Consider the following 23,647-nt stretch of genomic DNA (forward strand, 5'->3'; position numbering starts at 1 on the left):
ATGCCCTGCTCTGTTCTGTACCAGTGCACCACAGCTTATCCTATAATTTCCCCTGGCGATGTTTCAAGGCTGATTAAAGCAGAAAACGTTGTTAATATTGAACCATGGGTCTCACAATAAAGTGTCACCTAAATGAACCCTGAATACTGAATGGGATATTAACCTCCCAGCAGCGCTGCGAGAGAGAGCAATAACTCACCACTGGGGGAGAAAGATGCTGCTCTAAACCACAGAACAAAAGTTGATTGAAGTGGTAATTCATCCAAACCAAACCTAGTTCTTTTGGTCTTTAGTGGGTAATTTTCTGTGGGTAATTCAGAACACAGTAACCGACACAGCCTTTCACTATGCTTTCATTAAGACTGGAAAGCGATTGCACAGGGACACACTTGGAGATTTGCACCGAGGTCATGTTGATAACCACACTAGCAACTCTGATTACTTCACATCAGGTGTATCTGATCCAAAATCAGAAAAAAAAAACATTAAATAAACAATAACAGAACATCACTGAAACAATATTTTGTGCAAGTGTGTCATGTCCATGTCCATGTCCATGTCCATGTCCACGTCCGCGCCCGCACCGCAATCGGCAGCACCTGGCGCCAATCAGGCACCGGATGACAATTAGAGCACTCAGCTTTAAAAGATCCTGCTCAGCCCCTTTGCACTTACAGAATCTCAGACAGCTGTACCCCTTTGCGCTCATGTCCCGAGTGCCTTTGTTTCTAGTCCCAGTTCTTTGTTCCCTGGCTTCTGACCATTTGCCTCATCTCTTAACTACGCCCACGGATCCTCACTCCCACTCCGACCACCAATCGATCGACTCTTTGTCCGTCCCTGACAACGAGAACTCGCCTGACCCTTCGGTTCCTGACAAATGATCCTGCACTTGGATCCAGCCATCCCCATGTCCTCGGTTCCATGTGACAAAGTGAAGTTAAGAGTTACAGTGGGAAATCTGATCTGAACATATGCATTGTCATGCAGCAAATGAAACACTGTAGCATCTCTCACACACCAAATATGCAGCATTAAAAATCTAAAGCAAGACACATTTCATGAAAAGCCTAAAAAAAAACAATGTTAAAAATTAAATTTAAAAATCAAAATATATAATTATTTGTTTTTACATGTCATGTAAAACAGTGAATATACTAATGAAAATGCATGATAACTATATATTGAAATGGCACGTAAACGTGTCAGACACTAAAATGAGACACATTCAATCACAAATCACAAAATACATCTCAGCTGACAGGAATTAGCCGTTTAAATAGTGGCTGGTGACCCGTAGCGGTAGCCTCTTGGTGTGAAGAGTCGGGGTGCAAAGGGAGTCTACCTATGGGAGTCCACCAAGAAAGGCCACTGGCATCGTGTTCCACGAGGGATGGTGCATCTAACATGTCGACCATCAAAGTCGTTTACAGCAACCGAGCCATGCGACATCGCCACCCTGGACACCTGAACGCTCTCGCTGCTACAGCAACCTGGTTTATCCTCCCCTGTCAAACCCTCCATCCTGCTTTAACTTCTCAGCGGGACTCTGAGACTGACAGTCTGCTGTGAAAAAAGGCTGACTTCATACCAGTCTACGCCTTCCATCTCTCACTGGACCTCCTGGCCCTTACTGAAACTTGGATCACCCCAGACAATGTAGCCACTCCCGCAGCTCTCTCCACTAACTACTCCTTCTCTCACACCCCTTGTCCCTTCAGCACAGGTGGAGGCAGAGGCCTGCTCATCTCTCCCCGGTGGGAATATTCTATTCTCCCTCTTCACCTGCATGACCTGGCTTCCTTTGAATGGCATGCTGTCTCTATCACTGCCCCAGTCACTCTTGTTGTGGTTGTTCTTTATCGCTCTCCTGGCCTTCTCGGCTGCTTCTTGGATGACCTTGACATCTTGTTGAGCTCTCTCCCTGGGGACAATGCTCTGTTAATTCTCCTGGGTGACTTCAACCTGGATGTCGATGACATTCATGCAAGTGGCCTTCTGTTGCTCCTACAGTCCTTCGATCTCTCCCTGTCCCAATCACTTGTCACTCACAAAGCAGGCAATTGTCTTGACCTTGTATTTTCCCACAGCTGTAGCTGTCCCATCCTCTCTGTCACTCTGTTGCATGTCTCTGATCACTTCTTCATTTCCTCTCAATCCTCCCTCACCACTAATTCCTTGTCTCTTTCTGTACCCGTTGTCACCTGCAACTTAAAATCTCTCTCACCTTCCTGCTTTGCCTCTGCTACACTGTCTGCTCTTCCTTGTGCCGCACAATTCTCGGATCTGTCAACAGACGATGCCGCTAACATTTTTCTCACTGCCCTATCTTCCACCCTTGACTCTCTCTGTCCACTGTCTTCCAAACCAACACGCCCCAGTGGCACCCCACGGCTGACTGATACGTTACGTGCTAACAGGACCAAACTCCGGGCTGCAGAGCGAAGATGGCGAAAATTCAAGACTCGCTTGGACCTGGATGCCAACCAGTTACTCTTAGCTACTTTTCACTCTGCTGTCTCTTCAGCTAAAACCTCCTTCTACCACAACAAAATACAGTCTGCATCTGAAAAACCACACAGACTCTTTGCCACCTTCTCATTCCTTCTGTGTCCTCCACCGCTGCCTCCTCTTTCTTCTCTCATTGCTGATGACTTTGCTTTGTTTTTCAGAGACAAAGTCAAAGCAATCACTGAGAAGTTCTCAGCATCACCCTGCCTGGTTTCACGCTGGACCTCTCTGCAAAGTTATGCTCTCCAAATTTAAGCCGCTCTTTGAATCAGAATCTCCGACCTCCTGATATCGTACAGAGCAACCACCTGCAATCCCATCGTCACTCCGACAGAACATTTCCCTGCAACTCTCCACCTTGATCTCTAAGATAATCAACTCCTCCTGGCTGTTTCCCAGCTGCCTTCAAAACTGTTGTCATGTCACCTCTGTAAAGAAACCCTCTCTGGATCCCAAACCAGTAGAAAACTACAAACCGGTCTCTCTCCTCTCCTTCCTGTCTAAAACTGTACGGCGGACGGCCTGTGATCAACCGTCTGATTTCCTCACCCGGAACCATCTCCTAGATGGCTATCGGTCTGGTTTCAAAGTTGGTCACTCCACTGAGATGGCGCTTCTGGCAGTGTCTGATGCTTTCCCATCTGCTAGAGCTGCCTCCCTCTCCTTAGTCCTCATCCTCCTCGATTTGTCTGTAGCATTTGACACTGTCAACTACCAGATTCTACTCTCCTCTCTTAGTCGGCTTGGGATCAAAGGAGTGGCACTAAGATGGTTTGAGTCCACCCTATCTGACAGATCCTTTCAAGTGGTCTGGCGGAGCTCTCATTCTTCTCCTCTGCCTCTCTCAACCGGTGTCCCGCAGGGCTCGGTACTAGGTCTTCTCTTCTCGATCTACACCTTCCCTCGGCATAGCCTCCCATGGATTCAAATACCACTAGGACACTGATGATACCCAGCTCTTCCTCTCCTTTCCACCTGAAGCATCTGACATTTCTGCATGCATTGCTGCCTGCCCGTTGGACATCTCTGCATAGATGTCTGATCACCCCCTCCAACTCAACTTCTCCAAAACAGAGATTCTTCACCTCCCAGCTGGCCTGTCCTCCTGTCACAATCTATCGATCAAACTGGGCAACCCACACATTTTGTCTACCTCCTCGGCTAAGAGTCTGACAACTGACTCAAGTCTGTCTTTCTCTCAGCACATCGAAGCCAAAACCCGGTCTTGCAGATAGATCCTGCATAATATTCGTAGGACCCGTCCCTATCTCACAACTGACTCTGCCAAACTACCTGTCCAGGTCATGGTAACATCCCGTTTAAACTTCTGCAACACTCTCCTGTGTGGCCTTCCTGCTACTGCCATCAAACCTCTTGTATTTCATTTGCCAAAGCATTCTCATGTATCTCATCTACTCATTTCTCTGCACTGGCTTCCGATAGCTGCCCAGATCAAATTCAAGACCCTGGTTATTGTCTACAAATGCATCAATAGAACTGCTCCCAGCTATTTATAAGACTTGATCAACCACTAGACCCCAGCCATACCCCTTCAATCATCTACTTCTGCTTACTTGGTGGTTCTGCACGAAAAGTAAAGCACAGAGGTTCTCTGTTCTGGCTTCGTTGTGGTGCAATGACCTTCCCCTGTCACTCAGAGCTGCAGAAACTCTGTCTACATTCAAGAAGGGTCTGAAATCTCACCTTGTCCGGACTCACTTCGCCCATGATCTCTCCAGTTCATGTGTGGTGTAAATGTTCATGCATCGTAACTTTATGATCATCCCCAGATAAGCCTTTACGCAGCTGCTACTCCTGCATTGTATGTGAATGTTTGTGTACCTTTGTACCTTTTCTATAAAAAAAAAAAAAAAAAAAAAACCTTGCTACAAAATTTAGTTAACAGGATTCATCTATCCTGCATTTTATGCACCTACTCAAGTGTTGAACAATGGTGCATCAAATGGAAAGTAACAAACTAGGTTTTTTTAAGAATCACATGTCTGCAGCTATGTCTCTTTCTCAAATGTAATGCATAAATTTGTATTTTTGCTGAGATGTACATTGCTTTGGAGAAAAGTGTCTGCTAAATGAATAAATGTAAAATACAAGGTCTGTATAATCTCTTAACTGACTTACACTCCAAAAGAAGACAAAAGCCTACCTTGAAAAGGCCTTAAAGCCCGGATTCAAAGTACACACACACACACACACACACACTGGCTGAAGTATTTGTATCAAGTGGGGTCACGGTGAACCGAAACCTAACTCGGCAACACAGGGCGCAAGGCTGGAGGGGGAGGGGACACACCCAGAACTGGATGCCAGTCTGTCACAGGGCACCCCAAGCGCAACTCGAACCCCAGGCCCACCGGAGAGCAGGACTCGGCCAAGCCCTCTGCACCACTGCACTCCCTAGATTCTAGGTATTATAAATCAAAATAATACAGTATATTAAAAACATCTAGGAAGCTAAAACATACTCCTGCCATCTGCCTACACCTGCTTGCCCACACCATGAAATGGTCTGTCTTAAATTTATAGTCGACTAAAATCCAGACCATCTACAATGCTGCTAGTGTACAGCTACAACTTACTAGCTCCATACTCTACAGTTACACTGTACATGATCAAAAAAGTGCCTTTTCTAAAATGCTACATTATCATAGGTTTGATTTCATCAGCTAACGTAACCTTTAGGTACTGTAAATTTCCATAATGGAAAAGAGTTCCCTCTGAAAGGAACTGAGCTCTGCACATCTTTGGGGTCTGCAAGTCCAAGTTCTAGGATGGATGTCACTCCTGGATGATAAAAGCTCCTGAGATGGACTGCACTGGCGACACAGCTGTTCTCTTTATCAGGTTACGCGGACATACAACTGCGGAGTAACAGCCACTAAGTCATTATCTCTGGGGACTTAACCAAGCCGATTTCAGGAATGTGTACCCAAAGTACCATCAGCACATCTCCTGCCCCACCAGAGGCTCAAACACCCTCGACCACTGCTACACTTCACACAAAGGTGTGTACCGCTCCCTGCTGCGTCCACACCTCAGGCAGTCAGATCATGCCTCAATTCTGCAGCTCCCGGGCTACAAGCAGAAACTGAAGCGAGAGGAACTTGTGACGCGCACTGTACAGCGCTGGACACCAGAAGCGGAGGAAAGGCTCCAGGACCGCTTTGACTCCGTGGACTGGGACATGTTCAGAAACTCATCGTCCAACCTGGGCGAGTATGCCACAGTGGTCACAGACTTCATCGGGTACTGTGTAAATGTCTGCATACCACATAAAACAGTCCGCTCATTCCCAACCAAAAACCGTGGATAACCACCAAAATCCGAAATAAGGACTGCGCGCAAACTTGCACGTTTCAGTCTGGAGACACAGACACATACAAGAAGAGCAAGTACGAGCTTCGCAAAGCCATTGCCAGCGCGAAACAGGAATACAGCAGGAAGGTGGAATCGGAGTTTAACTTCACTCACGATGCACGTAGGCTGTGGCAGGGAATCCAAACATTAACAGATTATAAACCACAGATGCAGACATTGACAAGTGCTGCTCCATTTCGCCCTGATGAACTAAACATGTTTTATGGCTGCTTCGATTTTGAGAACAAAGACCCCCCGGTGCGACTTCCCACAGCGCTGCATGATAACAACAGTCTCACAGTCTCTGTAGCACAGGTGAGAAAAACCTTTAGCCGTGTCAACATCCGCAAAGCTGCTGGTCCGGACGGAATTTCAGGGCGAGTTTTAAAAACATGCAGTGAACAACTGGCTGCTGTCTTCACGAACATATTTAACACCTCCTTAAAAAGCTCAACTGTACCCACTCGTTTCAAAAACACCACCATTATCCCCGTTCCTAAGAAAAACAAAGCGAGCTGCCTTAATGACTATCGCCCAGTGGCACTGACCCCCATTGCAATGAAATGCTTTGAGAGGTTGGTGCTGGGAAACATTAAGGACACCATCCCCGACACTTTGAACCCACTGCAGTTTGCCTACCGCCACAAGAGAACCACTGAAGACGCAATATCACACACACCATTCTGTCTCACCTGGATGATAAAACTGCTATGCAAGGCTATTATTTGTGGACTATATAGCTCAGCATTTAACACTGTCATCCCAACCAAGCTGATCCACAAACTACTAGGGCTGGGACTGAGTGCCACGTTGTGCAATTGGATCCTGGATTTCCTCACCAACAGACTCCAGGGTGTGCGGATTGGCAGTAATACCTCCGCCCCATTGATCCTCAACACTGGCACTCCACAGGGAAGCGTCCTGAGCCCAGTGCTATACTCCTTGTTCACACATAACTGTGTGGCTAGTCACAGCTCCAACACCATCATAAAGTTTGCTGACGATACCACCATTGTAGGTCTGATCACCAACAACGATGAAATGGCCTACAGAGAGGAGGTGAGGCTCCTGGCAGAGTGGTGCCAGTAGAAAAACCTGTCTCTCAACATCAGTAAAACTAAGGAGCTGGTGATTGACTTCAGGAAATAGGATACAGTTCATGCACCCATGTACATAGGAGGGGATGTTGTAGAGAGGGTCAACAGCTTCAGATTCCTAGGGGTCACCCTCACTGCCAAACTCACATGGACTGAGCACACAGCATCAACCATCAAAAAGCCCCATCACCGTCTCCACTTCCTCAGGCGTCTGAAGAAAGCCCAGATGTCCACTAAAGTCCTCACCATTTTCTACAGATGTGTTGTGCAGTCTGTCCTTACAGGGTGTATTACATCCTGGGGTGGCAGCTGCTCCATACAGGACAGGAAAGCCCTACAGAGGGTGGTCAAAACAGCTCAGGGAATCATCGGCACACAGCTACCAGCAGTCCAGGATACCTACACCACACGCTGCCTCAGAAAGACGATGCGCATCATGAAAGATCATGGTCACCCCACACAGGCACTTTTCTCTTCTCTGCCATCTGCAAAGCGGCTCAGGTCGATTCGAACCCGCACTGCTCGGTACAGGAACAGCTTTTACCCCACTGCTATAAGGGTATATAACACTAACCAATGTGCCACCTTTAGTAACTAGAGTTGGACTGCTCCTCCCAAGCACATTGGTAATTACACTGTCACTTTAAGCATTCTTATTCTCATTCTCTCGTTCTGAGTTCTCTGGCTGTCAACTGGTATTATTGTTATTACTGTTACCATTATTTATTGCTATTGCACTACTCACTGTCATTGTCATTGTTTTGTTTGTGCAGTATTTCTATTGTCTGTCTTTGTCCATAGTCTGTGGAGAAGCATTCAGGAAGAATTTCATGATACTTGTACTTATGACAATAAACTTGAACTTGAGCTTGAAATAAAAATTATGAAAGGGCAAATGATGGAAAAACTGAACAAATAAGAAGATTGTGATCAGACAGTGACAGCAGTAGTTTAAAGAGAATACCAGAGACAGATCGCAGGAGCTGCTCAACCAAGTCCATCCTTCGCTGCACGATTGAGTAGCAGGGTACATGCACACGCTTCCAGTCTTACCACTGGAGAAAAACCGTAATGTTCTCATACCACTGAGGGCAAGGTGAAATGTTAGAAAAATGTTGGAAAGGTGATGGGTGCCAGCTGATACACTTCAACATTTCAGAGCAAAGTTCTTGCTCAGGCTGCCTGATACTTTTTTTATATTGCTTTCTTCAGAGACACAGCGATGCACACACTCACTTGTCCAAAGCAGAGCCTTGGCTTTGGTTGCTGGTGAGCCGGGAGAAGACGTTACGGTCGTTGCGTGGTCGGAGCGGCGGGGAGGAGGGGGGGGTGTACCCCACTTCAGGAGGTCTGCAGAGATGACAGGAGCTCAGCTTTTGCCAGAAAAGTACGCAGCAGATAATCAGAGCCAGCTGAAGGAATTCTCATGGGCTGCAAGGTTACCTGTATGGCTGCCCGCGGTCATAGGACTTCCTGCGCATCAGAGGGGAGGTGTCTGAGCCGCGGGACTGCCTGGGGCTGGGGGAGGGGGGAGCACAGAAAACCCTCAGTGAGTGCTCAGCAGGAAACACCTCACAAATAAATGCTTTCTGCTTGGTTCCGATAACGTAAGGGAAATAGAAATATAGGTTCACTGTGCAGCAAGATGTTTAGCAGCTAATCTGAGCCCGAAAGGCAGCGAGTTCACTTCCTTGGATAACACTGACATGAGCAAAGATCTCAAAATTTCTCTTCTGAGCTGCGCTACTGGAAATTGAATAAGGACATCTAAAGGGTAGAACTATGCGTTTTCTCAGTACAGCTGGTAACTCACAAGGTGTGGCCCCGGACAGGCAAGCTGATGGTGCGAGAGACCCTGTCTTTGTAATAGGAGTCCCTCAGGGAGAAACCCAAGCCATTCTCATGGATCTCAGTGAGCGAGGCCAGCGACTTGGTAATGTTCTTGCTGCCTGCGTCCAATGCAGGCCCCAGGTGCTCTGCTGACACAGCCTTCAGCTGTGCCGAGAGTCTGGGCTCCGTCTGCAGGTAGGGAAGAAGACTGCGAGTAACAGAGCTTTACATTGTGCAGCACTGCCACCTGCTGGAGCACTTTTTGAACAAACAGCGGCGAGTGGCAGACTGGTCTGCGGCGGGTCCCTGGCTGCAGCCATTCAGTGAAAACCACACATGGAAATACGTGGTCATAATGGCATGAGGCAACAGACATGTCAATACCGAGTGAGTCACAGAAGCACAGCTGTTGACTGGGCTGCTACTACTATCAGGTATGGTAAGGCTTCTGGTAGGTAAGGTTTTGCTGTCCTACCTTTAGCTTGAAGTCGTCCTGACTGGTGGACACCTTCATTTGGAAGGAGTGAGAGAAACTGCAGGAGAGACACAAAATCCCAGAACTCTCAGACTTTTATCAATACTTTTCTCTCATCAGTTTTATCCTTCGAGACCGCAGGGAGCGTGGGTGCTACCGTCTCACCTGCCCTCCGATGCCTGGCTGAACTCAGATGCCTCCTCATCAGTGCTAGCATAGCCGTTCTCTGTGTTGATGAAAAAATCACAGTCACATACCAGCAATGCAGAACACGGGATAAGTAAGGCTGCAGAGTGAACGGCCATCTTTACCACAGTTAAAGACATAACCAGCAGGGTTTTGGATTGGCAGCTCATACATCGACAGGCAGGAGGAAGTGAGGTCCTGGAGCTGACAGCTCTTCCCCTAGCTTAAAACTATCACCACTAACTTGGCTTCTGTATTTTGACAACTGCTCTTTCAACCCAACCTCTGTACTCTGTAACGGAGTAGTAGTTCATTTGGATACATGGTGGTCTTTTCCAGAGTTTCAAGTGCCAATTAGCTGTCTACAACAATACTGAAAGGTGACAAACGCATGCTAAATAGTTTCTGAGAATATCAGAAAGAAGCCCACAGAGGATTCCTCAGAGACACCTGAAAATTAATATCAAGCACACGGCGGACTAACAATCTGATACTATTTGATAATGGTACTGAACACAGTTTGTGTCAAGGGTAGCTTGCAAAATGAAACGGAACTCTGGACCTCGTGTCACACCAGTGAATGACCACTGAAAATGCATGGACACAACAAGCTAGACATTGGTCAAAAGTCTGGCAGTCCAAAAGCAGGGTTAATGAAGGTCACATGAGATGAGATGACAATGAAGGGGTTCATAATGAGAGACAAGCAAGTCAGGGAAGGTTCTGGTAGCTGCGAATAGTGTAAGCAAAAGAGGAACAAAAGCAGACAGCGCAGAGTTTGAAGGAAACGGAAGACGGGTGAGTTGCAGCACGAGAGAAAGGACGCCAACCCTGCTGGACATTGTGAATGAGAGCCTGTAGCTCCGGGATACACTCGGCTTTCTCCCGCAGGGCATCCAGGATCACATGATTGTGGGCCGACCCGATCACATCTGTCTGCCGCAGCTGGCCCTCCAGCAGCCGGATCTGAGCCTCCTTCTGCACCACCTGCAGCCCCTGCAGATGCCACAGGATGGCAGGGTTCAAACGGCAGAGAGGAGTCACTGTCCCAGTGCTGTTCAGTAACTCAGCAACTACAGTGTCGACACAACTCGTGAGCATTATCCTGCTAATCACACCCGTGTGGTTCAATCGTGCTGAAGAAACAGTAATAGGTGAAGAACACTGAGACTATGACCTAGCTACATCTGGTGACAGGCAAGAAGAACGGAGTGGGTGAAACGGCGAGGAATACTACAGCTCACCTTGTCAATGGAGGATTTCAGGAAGTAGTCCAGAAGGTGACGTGCCTCAGCCAAGGAACACGAACTGATGACCACCGACGTGTCCACCGAGTCCAACTCATCCTACAAACCACAACTTGGCTGTGAGTCACTGTTGCAACTGTCCTTCATGACTCCACCTTTCCCTCTGCCCTGCAGACGGGCAAAGCCTAGGCCCATGCTAATTTGGTCAATTCCTTTAAAGCGAGGACTTCCTTTCTCTTCTTCATGAATAATTTCTCTAAGCACTGCCAAATGGGCAAGAAACATACTGGTGATCCCTGTATAAACCTCTGCATAATCCATTAGAAATGACTGAGGACATTTTTTGCATAATTATTTTTTACGTTCAAAAGTGCAGAGCTTTGTATATGCATTTTTTCACTTTACATTTACTCTTTTAGCCAACATTTTTCTCCAAAGCAACTTACAATTATGTACCCATTTATATCGCCAGGCAATTTTACTCAAGCAATTTAGTAGTACCTTCCGTCAAGGACACTACAACTTGTGGGATTCAAACCTGTAACCTTTGTGTTTGGAGGAACGAATATGGAGTAACAGCCAGGTGTCACTGATCTTCCTCTCAAGTCTTTTTGCTCACAACAAAGAGCTGGTAGCATAGTGATTAGTGCTACTTCCTTTGGACCCTATGCTTGCAGGTTTGATCCCCACTTCTGGCTATAGTACCATTGAGCAAGGTACTTACCTTTAATTACTCCAGTAAAAATTACCCAGCTGGATAAACAATTATAACCTTCATATTATAGGTGGGTTTGGAGAAAAGCGTCAGCTAAATAAATAAATGTAATGAAGAGGTGCTTTACTGAACTGTGCTTGAAAACCAAGAAATGTCATGTCCTTCAGAAAATGGTTCATTCTGACTTAGTAAAACATCTAAATCCATGAAATAGGAAGGTGCATAAACTGTAGGATACACATGGCCAGAAAAAAAATTTTGTACACTTTGAATAAAAGTGCAAGGTGGACTCTCTGGATCGAAAGTGTACAGGTGTGCAGCAGCTGCCCTTAACCGTCCCCCAACTCAGTCCCGCACCCACCTTGGTCTCTTCAATCTGCACAATGGTGGCCTGGCAGTCTGACAGGCTATCATTGATGTAGTCAATGTTGGCATTGAGCACCTCAATCTCTTCATTCAGTTCCTGCAGGAGGTGCTCCTCCTCCCCCTCCAGCATATCACCCAGAAGCTTCTCCCGCTTGCAGAGCAGCGCCTCCTGCTGGACCGACAGCTCCTCACGTTTCTGTGCAAGAAGATTGCAGATTTCTTCAGTGAAATCCAAAAAAGTGGAGAAGGGACGGGTGATGTGATGTTTGAAGAACACAGCTCTGAAGTAACAGCAACAGGATCAAATGCCAGTGAGAGCTCATTTTGTTATACCACTGAGAGCATGGAGTGAGATTTAACTAGAAATACTCTCTACTTTCTACAACTCTAGGGAACCGAAAAGGAGAGGAAAGGGGTGCAGAATGACCATTTTTGGGACCGCAGCAGAGAACATTAACTACATTGTTTTCCAGAGTGTTCCATAAAGCTTCAACTTCCCTTATGTGGACTTCTTCTTCGGTTTTGCTGCAACAACAAGCTGATAAACTGAGGAAACAAATTCAACGTTTTGCCCTTTGTTCTCTCAGCTCATTCAGTCAGCTGCTGCAACACTAATCCTGCTAACTCGCAATTGAAACAAATGAATCCAAAGTCCCTTTGAATAAAAATGTCCGCTAAGCAAGAAAATAATGAAAGAACATCACGAAAACAGTACTGCTCTCCGAGCTCTTTGTTACCTCCCTGTTTCCTTCGGCAAAGCATAAAGCATGAGGTACAGCTGGTTGCCAAGAAGTACTTTTACCCACTTCCTTTCACTTTTAAAATCAAGTTACCGCAGGTAGTTAGCATAAACAGCTAGTCTGTACATTGCATCACCCTTCAGTTTGTCTAAAGGGCTGATGAAGATCGGGTTCCAACTGTCATCTTGCTGTGTCACCACTTGGACGTACCTTGAGCAGGCGGTCCATGTCTGCCTCCACATTGGTTATAGTCATCCTCTGCATCACAATGTCTGTGACCCTTCGCTCCAAGGCCAGCCACTTTTGTCGTGCCACCTTGGAGACACTGCCACCCACCGTCTTCCTTGGGAACTTCTTTCTGCTGCTGCTACTGCTGCTGTATAGTGGGGAGAGTAAGTTGGAAACTCACTGCTAGGGTGGCACAACTGCAAACCTCAAGTACCAACTAGACTTCACAGCTAACCAGGACTTAATGTATATTGTTTCAGCTGCAAGTTCACTCACAGCCTTCCTGCGGAACAGCACATTAGACAGGGGGTTGATCAATCACACTTGTCTGATATACATGTTCATCCTACATGTGTCAAGCATTTTATGTTCTCACAAAAAAGTGATTTCCCCAGCAAAGTCTCCATTAACAAAAATGAAGGAAAATCTACTAGTGAGTGTTCAAGAATACAAACCGTACTTTGGACCATTATCTGGATTTCTCATTCTCCTGTTTGCCTCCATTTCCCAAAATGACTCACAACTGACTTTAAGCACATGAGACCTAGTTTTGACTAGTATGGAGAGGAAATAATTTCAACTCTATAAAGCAGTGTTATTCTTTATTCATTTGCCTGCAATAGGAAGCAAGAACTGAACATGAGTTTTTTGAACAGTTCTTAATACTACACTACATGCTGCCCCCAACAGTACACTCAGATTCACTCAGTTTGGTGACATTTCTCCATTCCGTTAGCTTATCTCTTCCATTGACCAGATGGTTTTCATGAGAGCACACCATTTAAATACAAATGTAACTGCAGTGTTTTAATAAAATTCAAACTACTGAAATGATATAAAAAATGTAAATATGAAGCAAATTAAAAGGAAATGTTAGATGGGTAAATGTGGGCAGTGAGTCTGGAACCCCATCCTGCACCAAGGCGGTCCCATTCTGTGGACCAGTGATATAGATATCTGGGACAGAAAGGCCATCAGTGCTGCTGTGGTACCAGCGGCACTAACCTGGCCGCCCGGGTTCCACTGACTGTTGGCTCACTCTCTGTCATGTAGCCATTCAGCTTGTTGTTCCACTGTCGCACAATGCTGGAGACAGAGCGAGCTGACTCTGGCTCAGGGGCCATGTTGCTTGCAGTGAGCTCAGTGCCAGAGTCCAGTGGCTGCAACCGGCGCACAACACGGCCTGCCACGCGCTCCGACATGGGCTTGGCTAGGCGTCGCAGTGCAGTTACTTCCTGTGTCTTCCTCCGCAGAACTATTTCCTGCTGCCTCTTCTGAGACTCTAGGGCTCGGATCTGATACTGTGCAACATGGACAGGGACAATCAGATATAAGATAAACATTGTACATATAAACCACTTCTTTTCACTGCCACATCTGCAATGCATCCTCTCACTTCTTGTCGCCGCTGTTCTTTCTTCAACTGAGCGATCTCACGATTTCTCTTGGCCTCAATCATCCGCCGCCTCTGCTGCTCTTCCTTCATCTGTTTCATCAGTGCAACCTGCAGCGGGAGGGTGAATCAACAAATCCACACGCAAAGCACATACCACCACTACAGGTGCATAACGAAACGTACAGTTGTAGGGTAAACCAACCACAATCGCAAGCTGTGGAAGACAACACTGATCTGGCTTCAGTGATTGGCATGACTTTCCAAGTCAGAGATGAGCAGTTTTGGTCATCAAAGGCCATAATGTATGCTGTTCTTTTTCTGGTCTGAGATGGTCATTATTCGATGATTGTGCTATAAACTATTTCAGTGATTCGAGTTATCTGTGTGTGAGTGTCACGGAGTGAGTGTGTTTCACTGATGCATGGATGAGTAACCCCTTCTACGTAGTCTATCTAGCAATGTAGTCACCTTGGTGAATAAGGTGTGTGGACTAATAACACTACATAGTATTCGTTGTAAGTTGCTTTGGACAAAAACGTCTGCTAAATGAATAAATGTAAATGTAAATGTAAATCTGAAATCTTGCTTCTCTGCAGTGAAAGATAGGGCAAATGTCATTCTAAATTTTTATTCTAGTTTTACATTTACATTTATTCATTTAGCAGATGCTTTTCTCCAAAGCAACGTACATCTCATAGAAAATACAATGTGCATTACATTAGCAGGATGAGAGACATACTGTAGATTTAGATATGTGATTCTTAAGTAGTTTGTTTCTTTCCACCTATATGAACCACTGTTCATCACATGAGTAGCCTCATAAAACTTTCTCAGAATATCCATGATTCCTGATCACCTTCCTTGTAATTTTATATATACACACACACACACACACACACACACACACACACACACACATACACACACGTTACATTACAGGAGTAGCTGTGTAAAGGTTTATCTGGGCATGACCTTAAAGTTATAGCGTATGAACATTTTTATCAGTTCTATTTATTAGAATAAGAGAGGAGACCCACACAAACACAGGGAGAAGATGCAAACTTCACACAGCCTGAGGCTGATTGAAAACTACGGATGAACCGCTGAGGTGCTGTGAGATAGCAGCACTGCTTGCTGCACTGTTGTACCAGCCATCTGACATATAGTTTGGTTGAACACAACTGAAATGTTATGAGGTGTTCAAAGTCAGAGCAGGCAGTTTAATCTAACTTTAATAATGTGATGCATTAAATGAAATTCTCAATCAGGGCCGAGTAGTTAAGGTGTTTTTTGCCCATTCATAACTTTAAAATCTAGTGCCACCTTTGAGCTTGAGGGGTCCTCTACCTTGGCTTTCTTCATCTCAGCCACCTCAGCCTGCAGCTTCTTGAGCTCCCGCTCATAGCGGCTCTGGTTCTTCAGAAGACGGGCGTGCTCTTTCTGGGCTGCCTGAAGCTTCAGCAGGTCCCGGTTCATTTCCTTCAGCCGCTTTTCATACTCTGACTTGATCTTATTGGCTTTCTCCTCTGTGTAATTCTCCATAGACACTGGAAAAAAAAGGATGAGCACTACATATCTATCCAAGAGTTTTATATGATGCTTATGGCACTGACTGCTTTCACTCATCCTCTGAGTGACATGTTTCATGTTTTAAATAAAACAAAAGTCATTCGATTTGATTACTGAAAGGCGTTGTCCATCTGCATGAAATTTACTGAAAATTAATTAACTCATTCAGATTAGTTAGTTGGAAATTACTAGCTAAACAATACCTTCAGTTAGTCCTCAACTCACAAACTTTTAAGTAAAGAATTTTTAACAAATGCAAACTTCTTGGAGCAGTATTTAGGCTGGGAAACTAATTCAAATCGCTTACCAAAGCATCAGCCAATGAGCCGACAGACGGTGGCAAACAGTAAGCCGAAAAATTTACAGTACGTAAGTTTTTCAAAAGAGTGGTGAAGGTGGAAAAGAAGCAAACGGAAGGTGAACAAGCTGTAGATGCTCCTATGACCTCAACAACTCAACCATTTGCGAGACCAGTCTGTGAAGTACTTTCTCTCCTTCATTCTGCACCTCCATGTAATGCCTCCTGCTCTGAGCTGATGTGCAGTTTTTATCTGCACACCAACGTAAATAACATAGAATTCACATTATTTTTTTAAGTAGACCTTTATTTCTCACTATTTTCCTTGGATATTGAGCGATGTGTGGGATAAAAGAGGGAATAAAGGACCTGCAGGTGAGCACTAACTCCCGAGTCCAGCTCAGGGCTCTTTATTTGACTTTTGTATTTACATGGAATAAGGGGGGTGCGGTGGCGCAGTGGGTTGGGCCACAGTCCTGCTGTCCGGTGGGTCTGGGGTTCGAGTCCCGCTTGGGGTACCTTGCGACGGACTAGCGTCCCGTCCTGGGTGTGTCCCCTCCCCCTCCGGCCTTACGCCCTGTGTTGCCGGGTAGGCTCCGGTTCCCCGTGACCCCGTACGGGACAAGCGGTTCTGAAAATGTGTGTGTGTGTGTGTGTGTGTGTGTGTGTGTGTGTGTGTTTACATGGAGCCATAATTACTTCTACAAACAGACTCAAAATAGCAAGATGTGCACAAGCCATCCTGTCTGACCAGAGGAAAGGGCTGTCTACCCCATTGCTGTCCATGATCTGCTGAATAGGAGAGAGAAAAGGTCTGCTCCACCACTCTATTCCTGTTTGTAAAACCCTTCTGTCACCTGCCAGTGAAGCATTCTAGGTGGCTCATATCTGTATTACATTACAGCATATCATAAAAAAGTAAATTTCACAACATACAGAAAATACATATGTATCCATGCAATTCACACAGTAAAGTCATGTAGTCCAATACCAGCTTTTGCCAGTGCTCACTGGACAAGTTGCTGCATATTGAACTGATGACAGGTCCCTGGTCTGCTCCACATCACATTTGATTAACATTTCACGTAATGGACCAACTTCCACTCCCAATTAAGCTTCTAAGTCAGGGACCAACTAAACTTTCTTCCATGAAATCTCCTTCTTTCCGGGAGACTTTACAAAGGTTGTAATATCACCGTTTAGCAAATAAATATCTCATGAAACTTGTATGACACCAAAGCTGAACCATTTCCATTTATACAGGTGTTGATCTGTGTAGAAATTAAACACTTCAAGCAAAAGATAGTCTTTAGTAGTGTAACAGCTAGACTTCATGGGTCTTAAACATTTAGTCACTCTTAGCTAATTTAGTCAGTTCCTAGACACTAAACTGCCTTGGTCTTGTTACAGCAGAATCCCAGGCAATAGACTCCTATGAGGCTGTGGGACTTACTGAGGTTCTGAAGCACGCGGTCCCGCTCCAGCTGTGTGTCACGGATCTTATTCTGCAGCTGGATCAGCTTCTCTTCATACTGCAGCTTCAGCATGAGCAGGCGCCGCTGGCTGTTCTCCAGTTCATCGATCAGCTTCTGCTTAATCTCGATCTCACAGGTGAGGTCGGCCAGGTCTGCCTGGAAATCGGCTGCAGAGCCACAAGAATCAAGAGGGTAAAGATCTGTGCACATATGGACATATCCACACACAGACCGCATGATCCAACACACAAATTACCTTCAGCAATTCTTCCAAAGTAATCCTCTCCATAAGCACACAAGCCCATGTAATGAACATCTGGACACACACATCTGCATACTTTGACACTCTCAAGTGACAAAAGCTCAATATTATCAAGGAGGGTGACACACAGCAACAGAAAAACACACGGATATAAACAGTAGTATACTATTAGTAGTATATTAATATACTAACTGCAGAGACTGTTGAGAGCTTTTCCAGAAGAGCACTGTTACACAATAACACAAAGAGCTGCAGTGAGCTACAGCTTCCATGACAGTTACAGGTGAGTCGCATTGCTCTGACTCAGCCTGTGGCTCAGTGATAACCCTGCCCTGAAGGGCATCAATAATCAAACCAAATCAGGCATCACCATCAAACGGAAAGAGGCTCATTCATCCATCTCTGACCTTTTTCATCAGAGTCCGAGTCTGAGTCAACCAAGCTCTCGTCACTGTCAAACTCCTCTTCGTCCTCCTCTTCTTCTCGGCCCCTTTCCTCCTCTCCCTCATCCTCCTCTTCATCTTCGTCGCAGGCACTCTCTTCTTGGTCTTCCTCCTGAAGGGGAGACAAGTGGCTCTAATGACACAAATACAAACACATAAGTCGATTTGCACTCTCAAAGGTCTCACACACACATTTACTTTAATTATTACTTCACCTTTGTGATTACTGTAAATTATCCTTATGCCATACGGCAGTATTGACACTAGACAAACATTAGCTCTGATGTTTTGTCTGTGTTGCCTTAAGGTTGGGCAAGACATGTCACCATACCTCACCATCGTTGTCATCAGAGTCGACCTCTTCATTCTCGCCATTCTGCAGGTGTTTGACCCTCTCCCCGTATTCCGTAGCATTCCTGTTCTCCTGCAGCTTGGCTCTCTTCTTTAACCCCTTGTCCTTGTCTGGGCTGTGGGAAACAGAGTACAGATAAAAATCATTCCGTGTCTATCCGCACGGTATCCAGGTCACACCTTATATTAACAAAGTATACAGTGTATCAGCACAGAACAAAGCAGCATGAGCGATCTTGCAGTCACTCACAACTCTCTTTACATTTACTTTCATTTATTTAGCAGACACTTTTCTCCAAAGCAACTTCCAGCAAACTCTATGTAGTGTCATCAGCCCACACACCTTGTTCACCAAGGTTAATTACACTGCTAGATACACTACTTACAATGGGTCACTCATCCATAAATCAGTGAAACACACTCTCTGTCATTCACACACTATGGGTGAACATGAACAGCATGTCTTTGGACTGTGGGAAAAAACTAGAGAACCCTGATAAAACCCATGCAGACATGGGGAGAACATGCAAACTCCACACAGACTGAGCAGGGATCAAACCCATGTCCTCTCACACAACCCAGGTGGTGTGAGACAACACATCCTTGATGTGCAAATAAGTGGCATAGCCAGGAATTTCTTTTGGGGTTTGCTCCACAAATTCACTTATGTGTCGTTTAATATTGCATATATAAAAACTGTATTAAAAAGCTGAAGTTAAAGATATACAGCTAAAATCTTCTCTTCCTTACAAGCAGTCACATTCTGACAGTGGATTTTTTGAACCGAAATAAGCTTATAATAGTACAAGAGTAGGGGGTGCGGTGGTGCAGTGGGTTTGACTGCATCCTGCTATCCAGTGGGCCTAGGGTTCAAGTCCTGCTTGGAGTGCCTTGTTGCTGCGTTAGGCTCCGGCTCCCCCCAACCAATGGTACAAGCGGTTTCAACCAACCCATGCCTGTCCCCAACCATGAATCTCACCTGCTCCCTTGTGTACCAACAATAAAGATCCTGTGATTGGGTCCATACACACCTCAGTCTCCTGTCAGCTCAGTATGATGCGGACCACATTCCTGTAAACAGTGTCTTGTGCGTTACTGTATTTGGCTTTAATTTTTTTGTTTTTACCTTCCTGTGATGCAAGTGATGGTTATGCATCAAAGAAAAGGAAAACGATCACGACTGAAACTAAAGTGGAAATTTATAAAGTGATCAGAAAAAGGTAAAATGCCAACAAACATTGGAAAAGCAAACATTAAAGTTTCTTTAATGTTTTTTGTACCTACACACACACACACACACACACACACACACACACACTCTGTCTCTCTCTCTCCTCCTCCCCTCTTTCTCGCTCTCTCTATTATAAATACTGTAGTAACATTTATTATCTCTTTCTATGTTTCTCTCAATTATAAATACTGTATGTAGTTACATTTATTATTGTTATATTATTGTTATTATCATTTTGTATTATTATTATTATTGCTGTAATGTTATACTAAAGATGTTTAGATATATTCGAAGGTGTTTCTTTAATGTTCTTTATGCATAGAAAGGTACTAAGACAAACACTTGACTAACTGACGTTTGACACAAACAGTACCTAAATGTTCCGTCCTACATAGAAATCTGACTTAAAGAAAGATTAAGGAAAAGAACTCGTTCGTAATCCAGCGACTGCCTGAATTAATGTATTGAACTAGAGAGCTGAGTCCTTTGCTAGGATGTGATATGCTGAAACTCATAGGCCATAGGGTGTAATCATTTTTGTATTTGCTTAACCTTAATCTAAATATAACTGAAAGCACTGTGCAGTCAAAATCACATTTAATCAAAACCTTTAGTTGAGACCTCACTATTATTATTTAATTGGGTTACAGCATAATTACGTTTTTGAAAACTAGTAAAATCTACAGTCAGTTCTGGCTTCATATACAGGCACTGAAAAAATGATCAATTACATTTCCATTACATTGCAATCACAGCAGCATGCAAATATATCTCATTATTAGTTCTGTGCAACATTATCACACACTGTCGGTAAAATGCACAATCACACACTGGCCATACAATAACCAAATTCAGTAACTGAGTCATAATGTGTGCAAAAGCACAAATATTCTGGTTAACATATGAAGGGGGGTGCATAACATTACAATTGGGTAATAAAACACTCTGAGCCACACACTAAAATCAGTCCCTCGCTCTCATAACAAAATGTACATGCTCATCAAATCCATCACTAGCTGCTTGTCGGAGAAAGCCCACAGCTCAGCCTTTTAAAACTCCTTTTGTAAGAAGAGAATCTCCTTTCTCTCTATACAGAAAGCTGTTGCATTTGGCAGGTTCACCAATCCCACCAGGCCAGCAGCTACCCGGCCTCTAACAATTAAAGCTGAATTAACAGCATTAAACCTGTGAGCTGCAGCCCTCTTGACATGTTTCTTGCGCCCAACAGCAACCAGCTTTATTATGACCCATTTGCATCCATGCCAGGTATACTGCTTCCTATTTGGCGCCATCACAGGTGGCACTAGGATCACTTTATGTAGGGTTTTGCTGCTGTGTCTGGATAAAGCTGGTTTGTGGGTGTGAGTTGTCCTCTTTTTCTATCAGTAAGGAAGACACTATAAGAGAAACTGAGGGTCTCCTGCATCTCACCCCGTATGTCCCAGTCATGTACAGTAAGTGTTAAAGCAGACCGGTGTGTGACAGAGCCTGAGCCTTACTTTGCTCATTAACTGACTGCCCCCTTAGTATCTGGCAAATCTAGTCAACAGTATGTGTGATGAGACTTTGCTTTGGATCCTGACTGTACTTTCAGCTCTATTGTGGCAGCAGGCAAGTCCTCTAACCCTTGTCACTCTCACCAATGCAAGGAGTGACACTATTTTACTTATTAACAAACTGCTACAAAGGCAGTGTTACTAACCTGGGCTCAGGTATTGCAGTTGTGCAAAACCCACAGTGATATTTTTCCCCCAAAACTGTAATGTTTTTATACATAAAAGTTTCAATTTCTGATTTTTTTAATTTTTACAATTTCACTTTGTACTTAATCTAATACTATCAACCAAATGTGGCTATGTGATTCTTCAACCATTATTTCCATAAATGCCCAGAAACAGGGAGGCACTCACCTCTTTCTTCTCTGTTTCCTCTGCTTCTTCTTCAGCTTCTCAATGTCCAGCTTAGCACGACGGATCACATCGGTCATCTCCGCCTCCATAGATAGAGAAGGGGAGGAGCCAGGGGGGAGCCCCAAGGCCGAGCCATGCGAGGGAGTGTATGGGGATCGGGAGGAGAGGCGGGACAGACTACGCCGCAGAGTTTCATTCATGGCCTCACTCTCCAAGAGCTTGGACCTGCAACAGAAAACAGGACAGTACAGCAGAGACCGTAAATGGGAAGGGATGTTCGCTAAAGCATGCTCAGAGCACAGTTTCTCGGGTACAGAGATTTCACTGGAGTACCTGATTTCCTCAATCTCTCTGATGTAGTTCTGGATTAAAGCACCTATTTCTTCATTGCCATCACCTGGAAAAAAGGACAGTGGAGCAGAAACTGTCATTAGGCCTAAAGTGACCACAAGGGCACAAAACAAATGCGAACCCATACAGAGGAGCCTAATGGCTACTGCCGCATTAAGAGTTACGAAGAAGGCCTGCAGCAGGAGTGTTTCTATAGAAGACCAGCCAGAAGATGATGCACACCTGACTTGGTGAGTACCGCAGTGACCTCACTGGAGAGCAGCTGGGTGACGCGGTTGTTGAGGTGATCAATTGTCTCCTGCATGGCCTTCACCCGCATCCTTAGAGTGTTGTTTTCCTTCTGCAGCATAGAGTTCTCCTGGAAGAGGTCACTGAAGCCTTCTGTGCCATCATCACCAATAACCCGCTTGCCCTGTAGAGTGCACCGCAGAGCATCAGCTGGTAACTACAAACAGACACTATCTACTATTTACATTTATTCACTTAGCAGATGCTTTTTTCCAAGGCAACTTACAATGGATACTATGTAGTGTTACTAGCCCACACACCTTATTCACCAAGGTGACTTACACTGCTAGATACACTACTTACACTGGGTCACTCATCCATACATCAGTGAAATGCACTCTCTCTGTGTCACTCACACACTATAGGGAAACCTGATCAGCATATCTTTGGACAGTGGGAGGAAACCCACACATACACAGGGAGAACATGCAAACTCCACACAGACTGAGCAAGGATCAAACCCATGTTCTCTCATACCACCCAGGCACTGTGAGACAGCAGCGTTACTCGCTGTGCCACCATGCTGCTGTTCCACTATGACACGGTATGATACAACTGAACTTTATTTGCTAGATTTCGCTAAACTTTGTTTTGCATCATAGCAGCTCTGTTCTTCAAGGGTAATGTCATTTACACAATAAGTGCAAACACACAAGGATGTGAGAGAAAAGGAATAAAAAGCATAAATACAAAGATGAATAAATAAATAAACCGATAAATAATAATGCTCAGTGCTTTCCAAATGAACATACATATTAAACACAACACATATGACATAAAACAAGTCACCAATCACGACTAGCTCCACAAATACATGAATTCCCTCTTCCACATGATCACTGACCAATACAGTTACTAGCTACTACAAGTGCTACTGTCATGCTATGAAACCCATGTCTGGGCCAAAGCAACCTTTAATCCAATTCTACCACATGCCATTCCTCTCATTTCAGGTCCCAACATTCTGTAACAACCTGCCCTAGAACATGTCTTCTACCTGAAGTCTTTATCTACACCCCTTACCACCCTTCCCTGACACTGACCGCTTTGTACTCCATGAGCTCCATCTGCAGGCGAGCAATCTCCGCCCGGAGGGCACTGATCTGCTGGCTGGTTTTGTCCTGGTTGACCACAACCTTGTTCTTGATGTTACGTGCACGGTTGGCATACTTGAGTGTATTGAGTGTCTCCATGAAGTCCCGATCTGAGGGGCTGACGCAGGCGATCATCAGAGTGCGACTGGGACAGAAGAGAGGGAGAGAGAAAAAAACACAGGCCACCGTATGTCAGAGGGTGCACTGAC

The 23,647-nt window shown here is 45.1% G+C and overlaps 1 protein-coding gene across 7 annotated transcripts in view; it reads right to left on the reverse strand.

The window, feature by feature from the left end:
• Window positions 1-23,647, reverse strand: part of kif21b (kinesin family member 21B) — a 62,092-nt gene that overhangs the window by 15,204 nt on the left and 23,241 nt on the right. For 5 of the 7 annotated variants that reach the window (XM_018758613.2, XM_018758612.2, XM_018758607.2 and 2 more), the window contains exons 8-26: window positions 23,388-23,583; window positions 22,279-22,468; window positions 22,039-22,102; window positions 21,706-21,930; window positions 18,545-18,680; window positions 18,178-18,346; window positions 17,487-17,675; window positions 15,514-15,713; window positions 14,167-14,274; window positions 13,776-14,071; window positions 12,753-12,918; window positions 11,798-11,998; window positions 10,719-10,820; window positions 10,305-10,470; window positions 9,454-9,514; window positions 9,289-9,346; window positions 8,797-9,002; window positions 8,427-8,501; window positions 8,220-8,333 (exon numbers count right to left, since the gene is read on the reverse strand). In XM_018758613.2, coding sequence (XP_018614129.1) covers window positions 8,220-8,333; window positions 8,427-8,501; window positions 8,797-9,002; window positions 9,289-9,346; window positions 9,454-9,514; window positions 10,305-10,470; window positions 10,719-10,820; window positions 11,798-11,998; window positions 12,753-12,918; window positions 13,776-14,071; window positions 14,167-14,274; window positions 15,514-15,713; window positions 17,487-17,675; window positions 18,178-18,346; window positions 18,545-18,680; window positions 21,706-21,930; window positions 22,039-22,102; window positions 22,279-22,468; window positions 23,388-23,583 — 2,922 coding nt within the window. The remainder of the gene's footprint in view (window positions 1-8,219; window positions 8,334-8,426; window positions 8,502-8,796; window positions 9,003-9,288; window positions 9,347-9,453; window positions 9,515-10,304; window positions 10,471-10,718; window positions 10,821-11,797; window positions 11,999-12,752; window positions 12,919-13,775; window positions 14,072-14,166; window positions 14,275-15,513; window positions 15,714-17,486; window positions 17,676-18,177; window positions 18,347-18,544; window positions 18,681-21,705; window positions 21,931-22,038; window positions 22,103-22,278; window positions 22,469-23,387; window positions 23,584-23,647) is intronic. The other 2 variants (XM_018758609.1, XM_018758608.1) reach the window with 2 other exon arrangements.

Source organism: Scleropages formosus, chromosome 2, assembly GCF_900964775.1.
Source record: "Scleropages formosus chromosome 2, fSclFor1.1, whole genome shotgun sequence".
Classification (NCBI taxonomy): Eukaryota; Metazoa; Chordata; class Actinopteri; order Osteoglossiformes; family Osteoglossidae; genus Scleropages; species Scleropages formosus.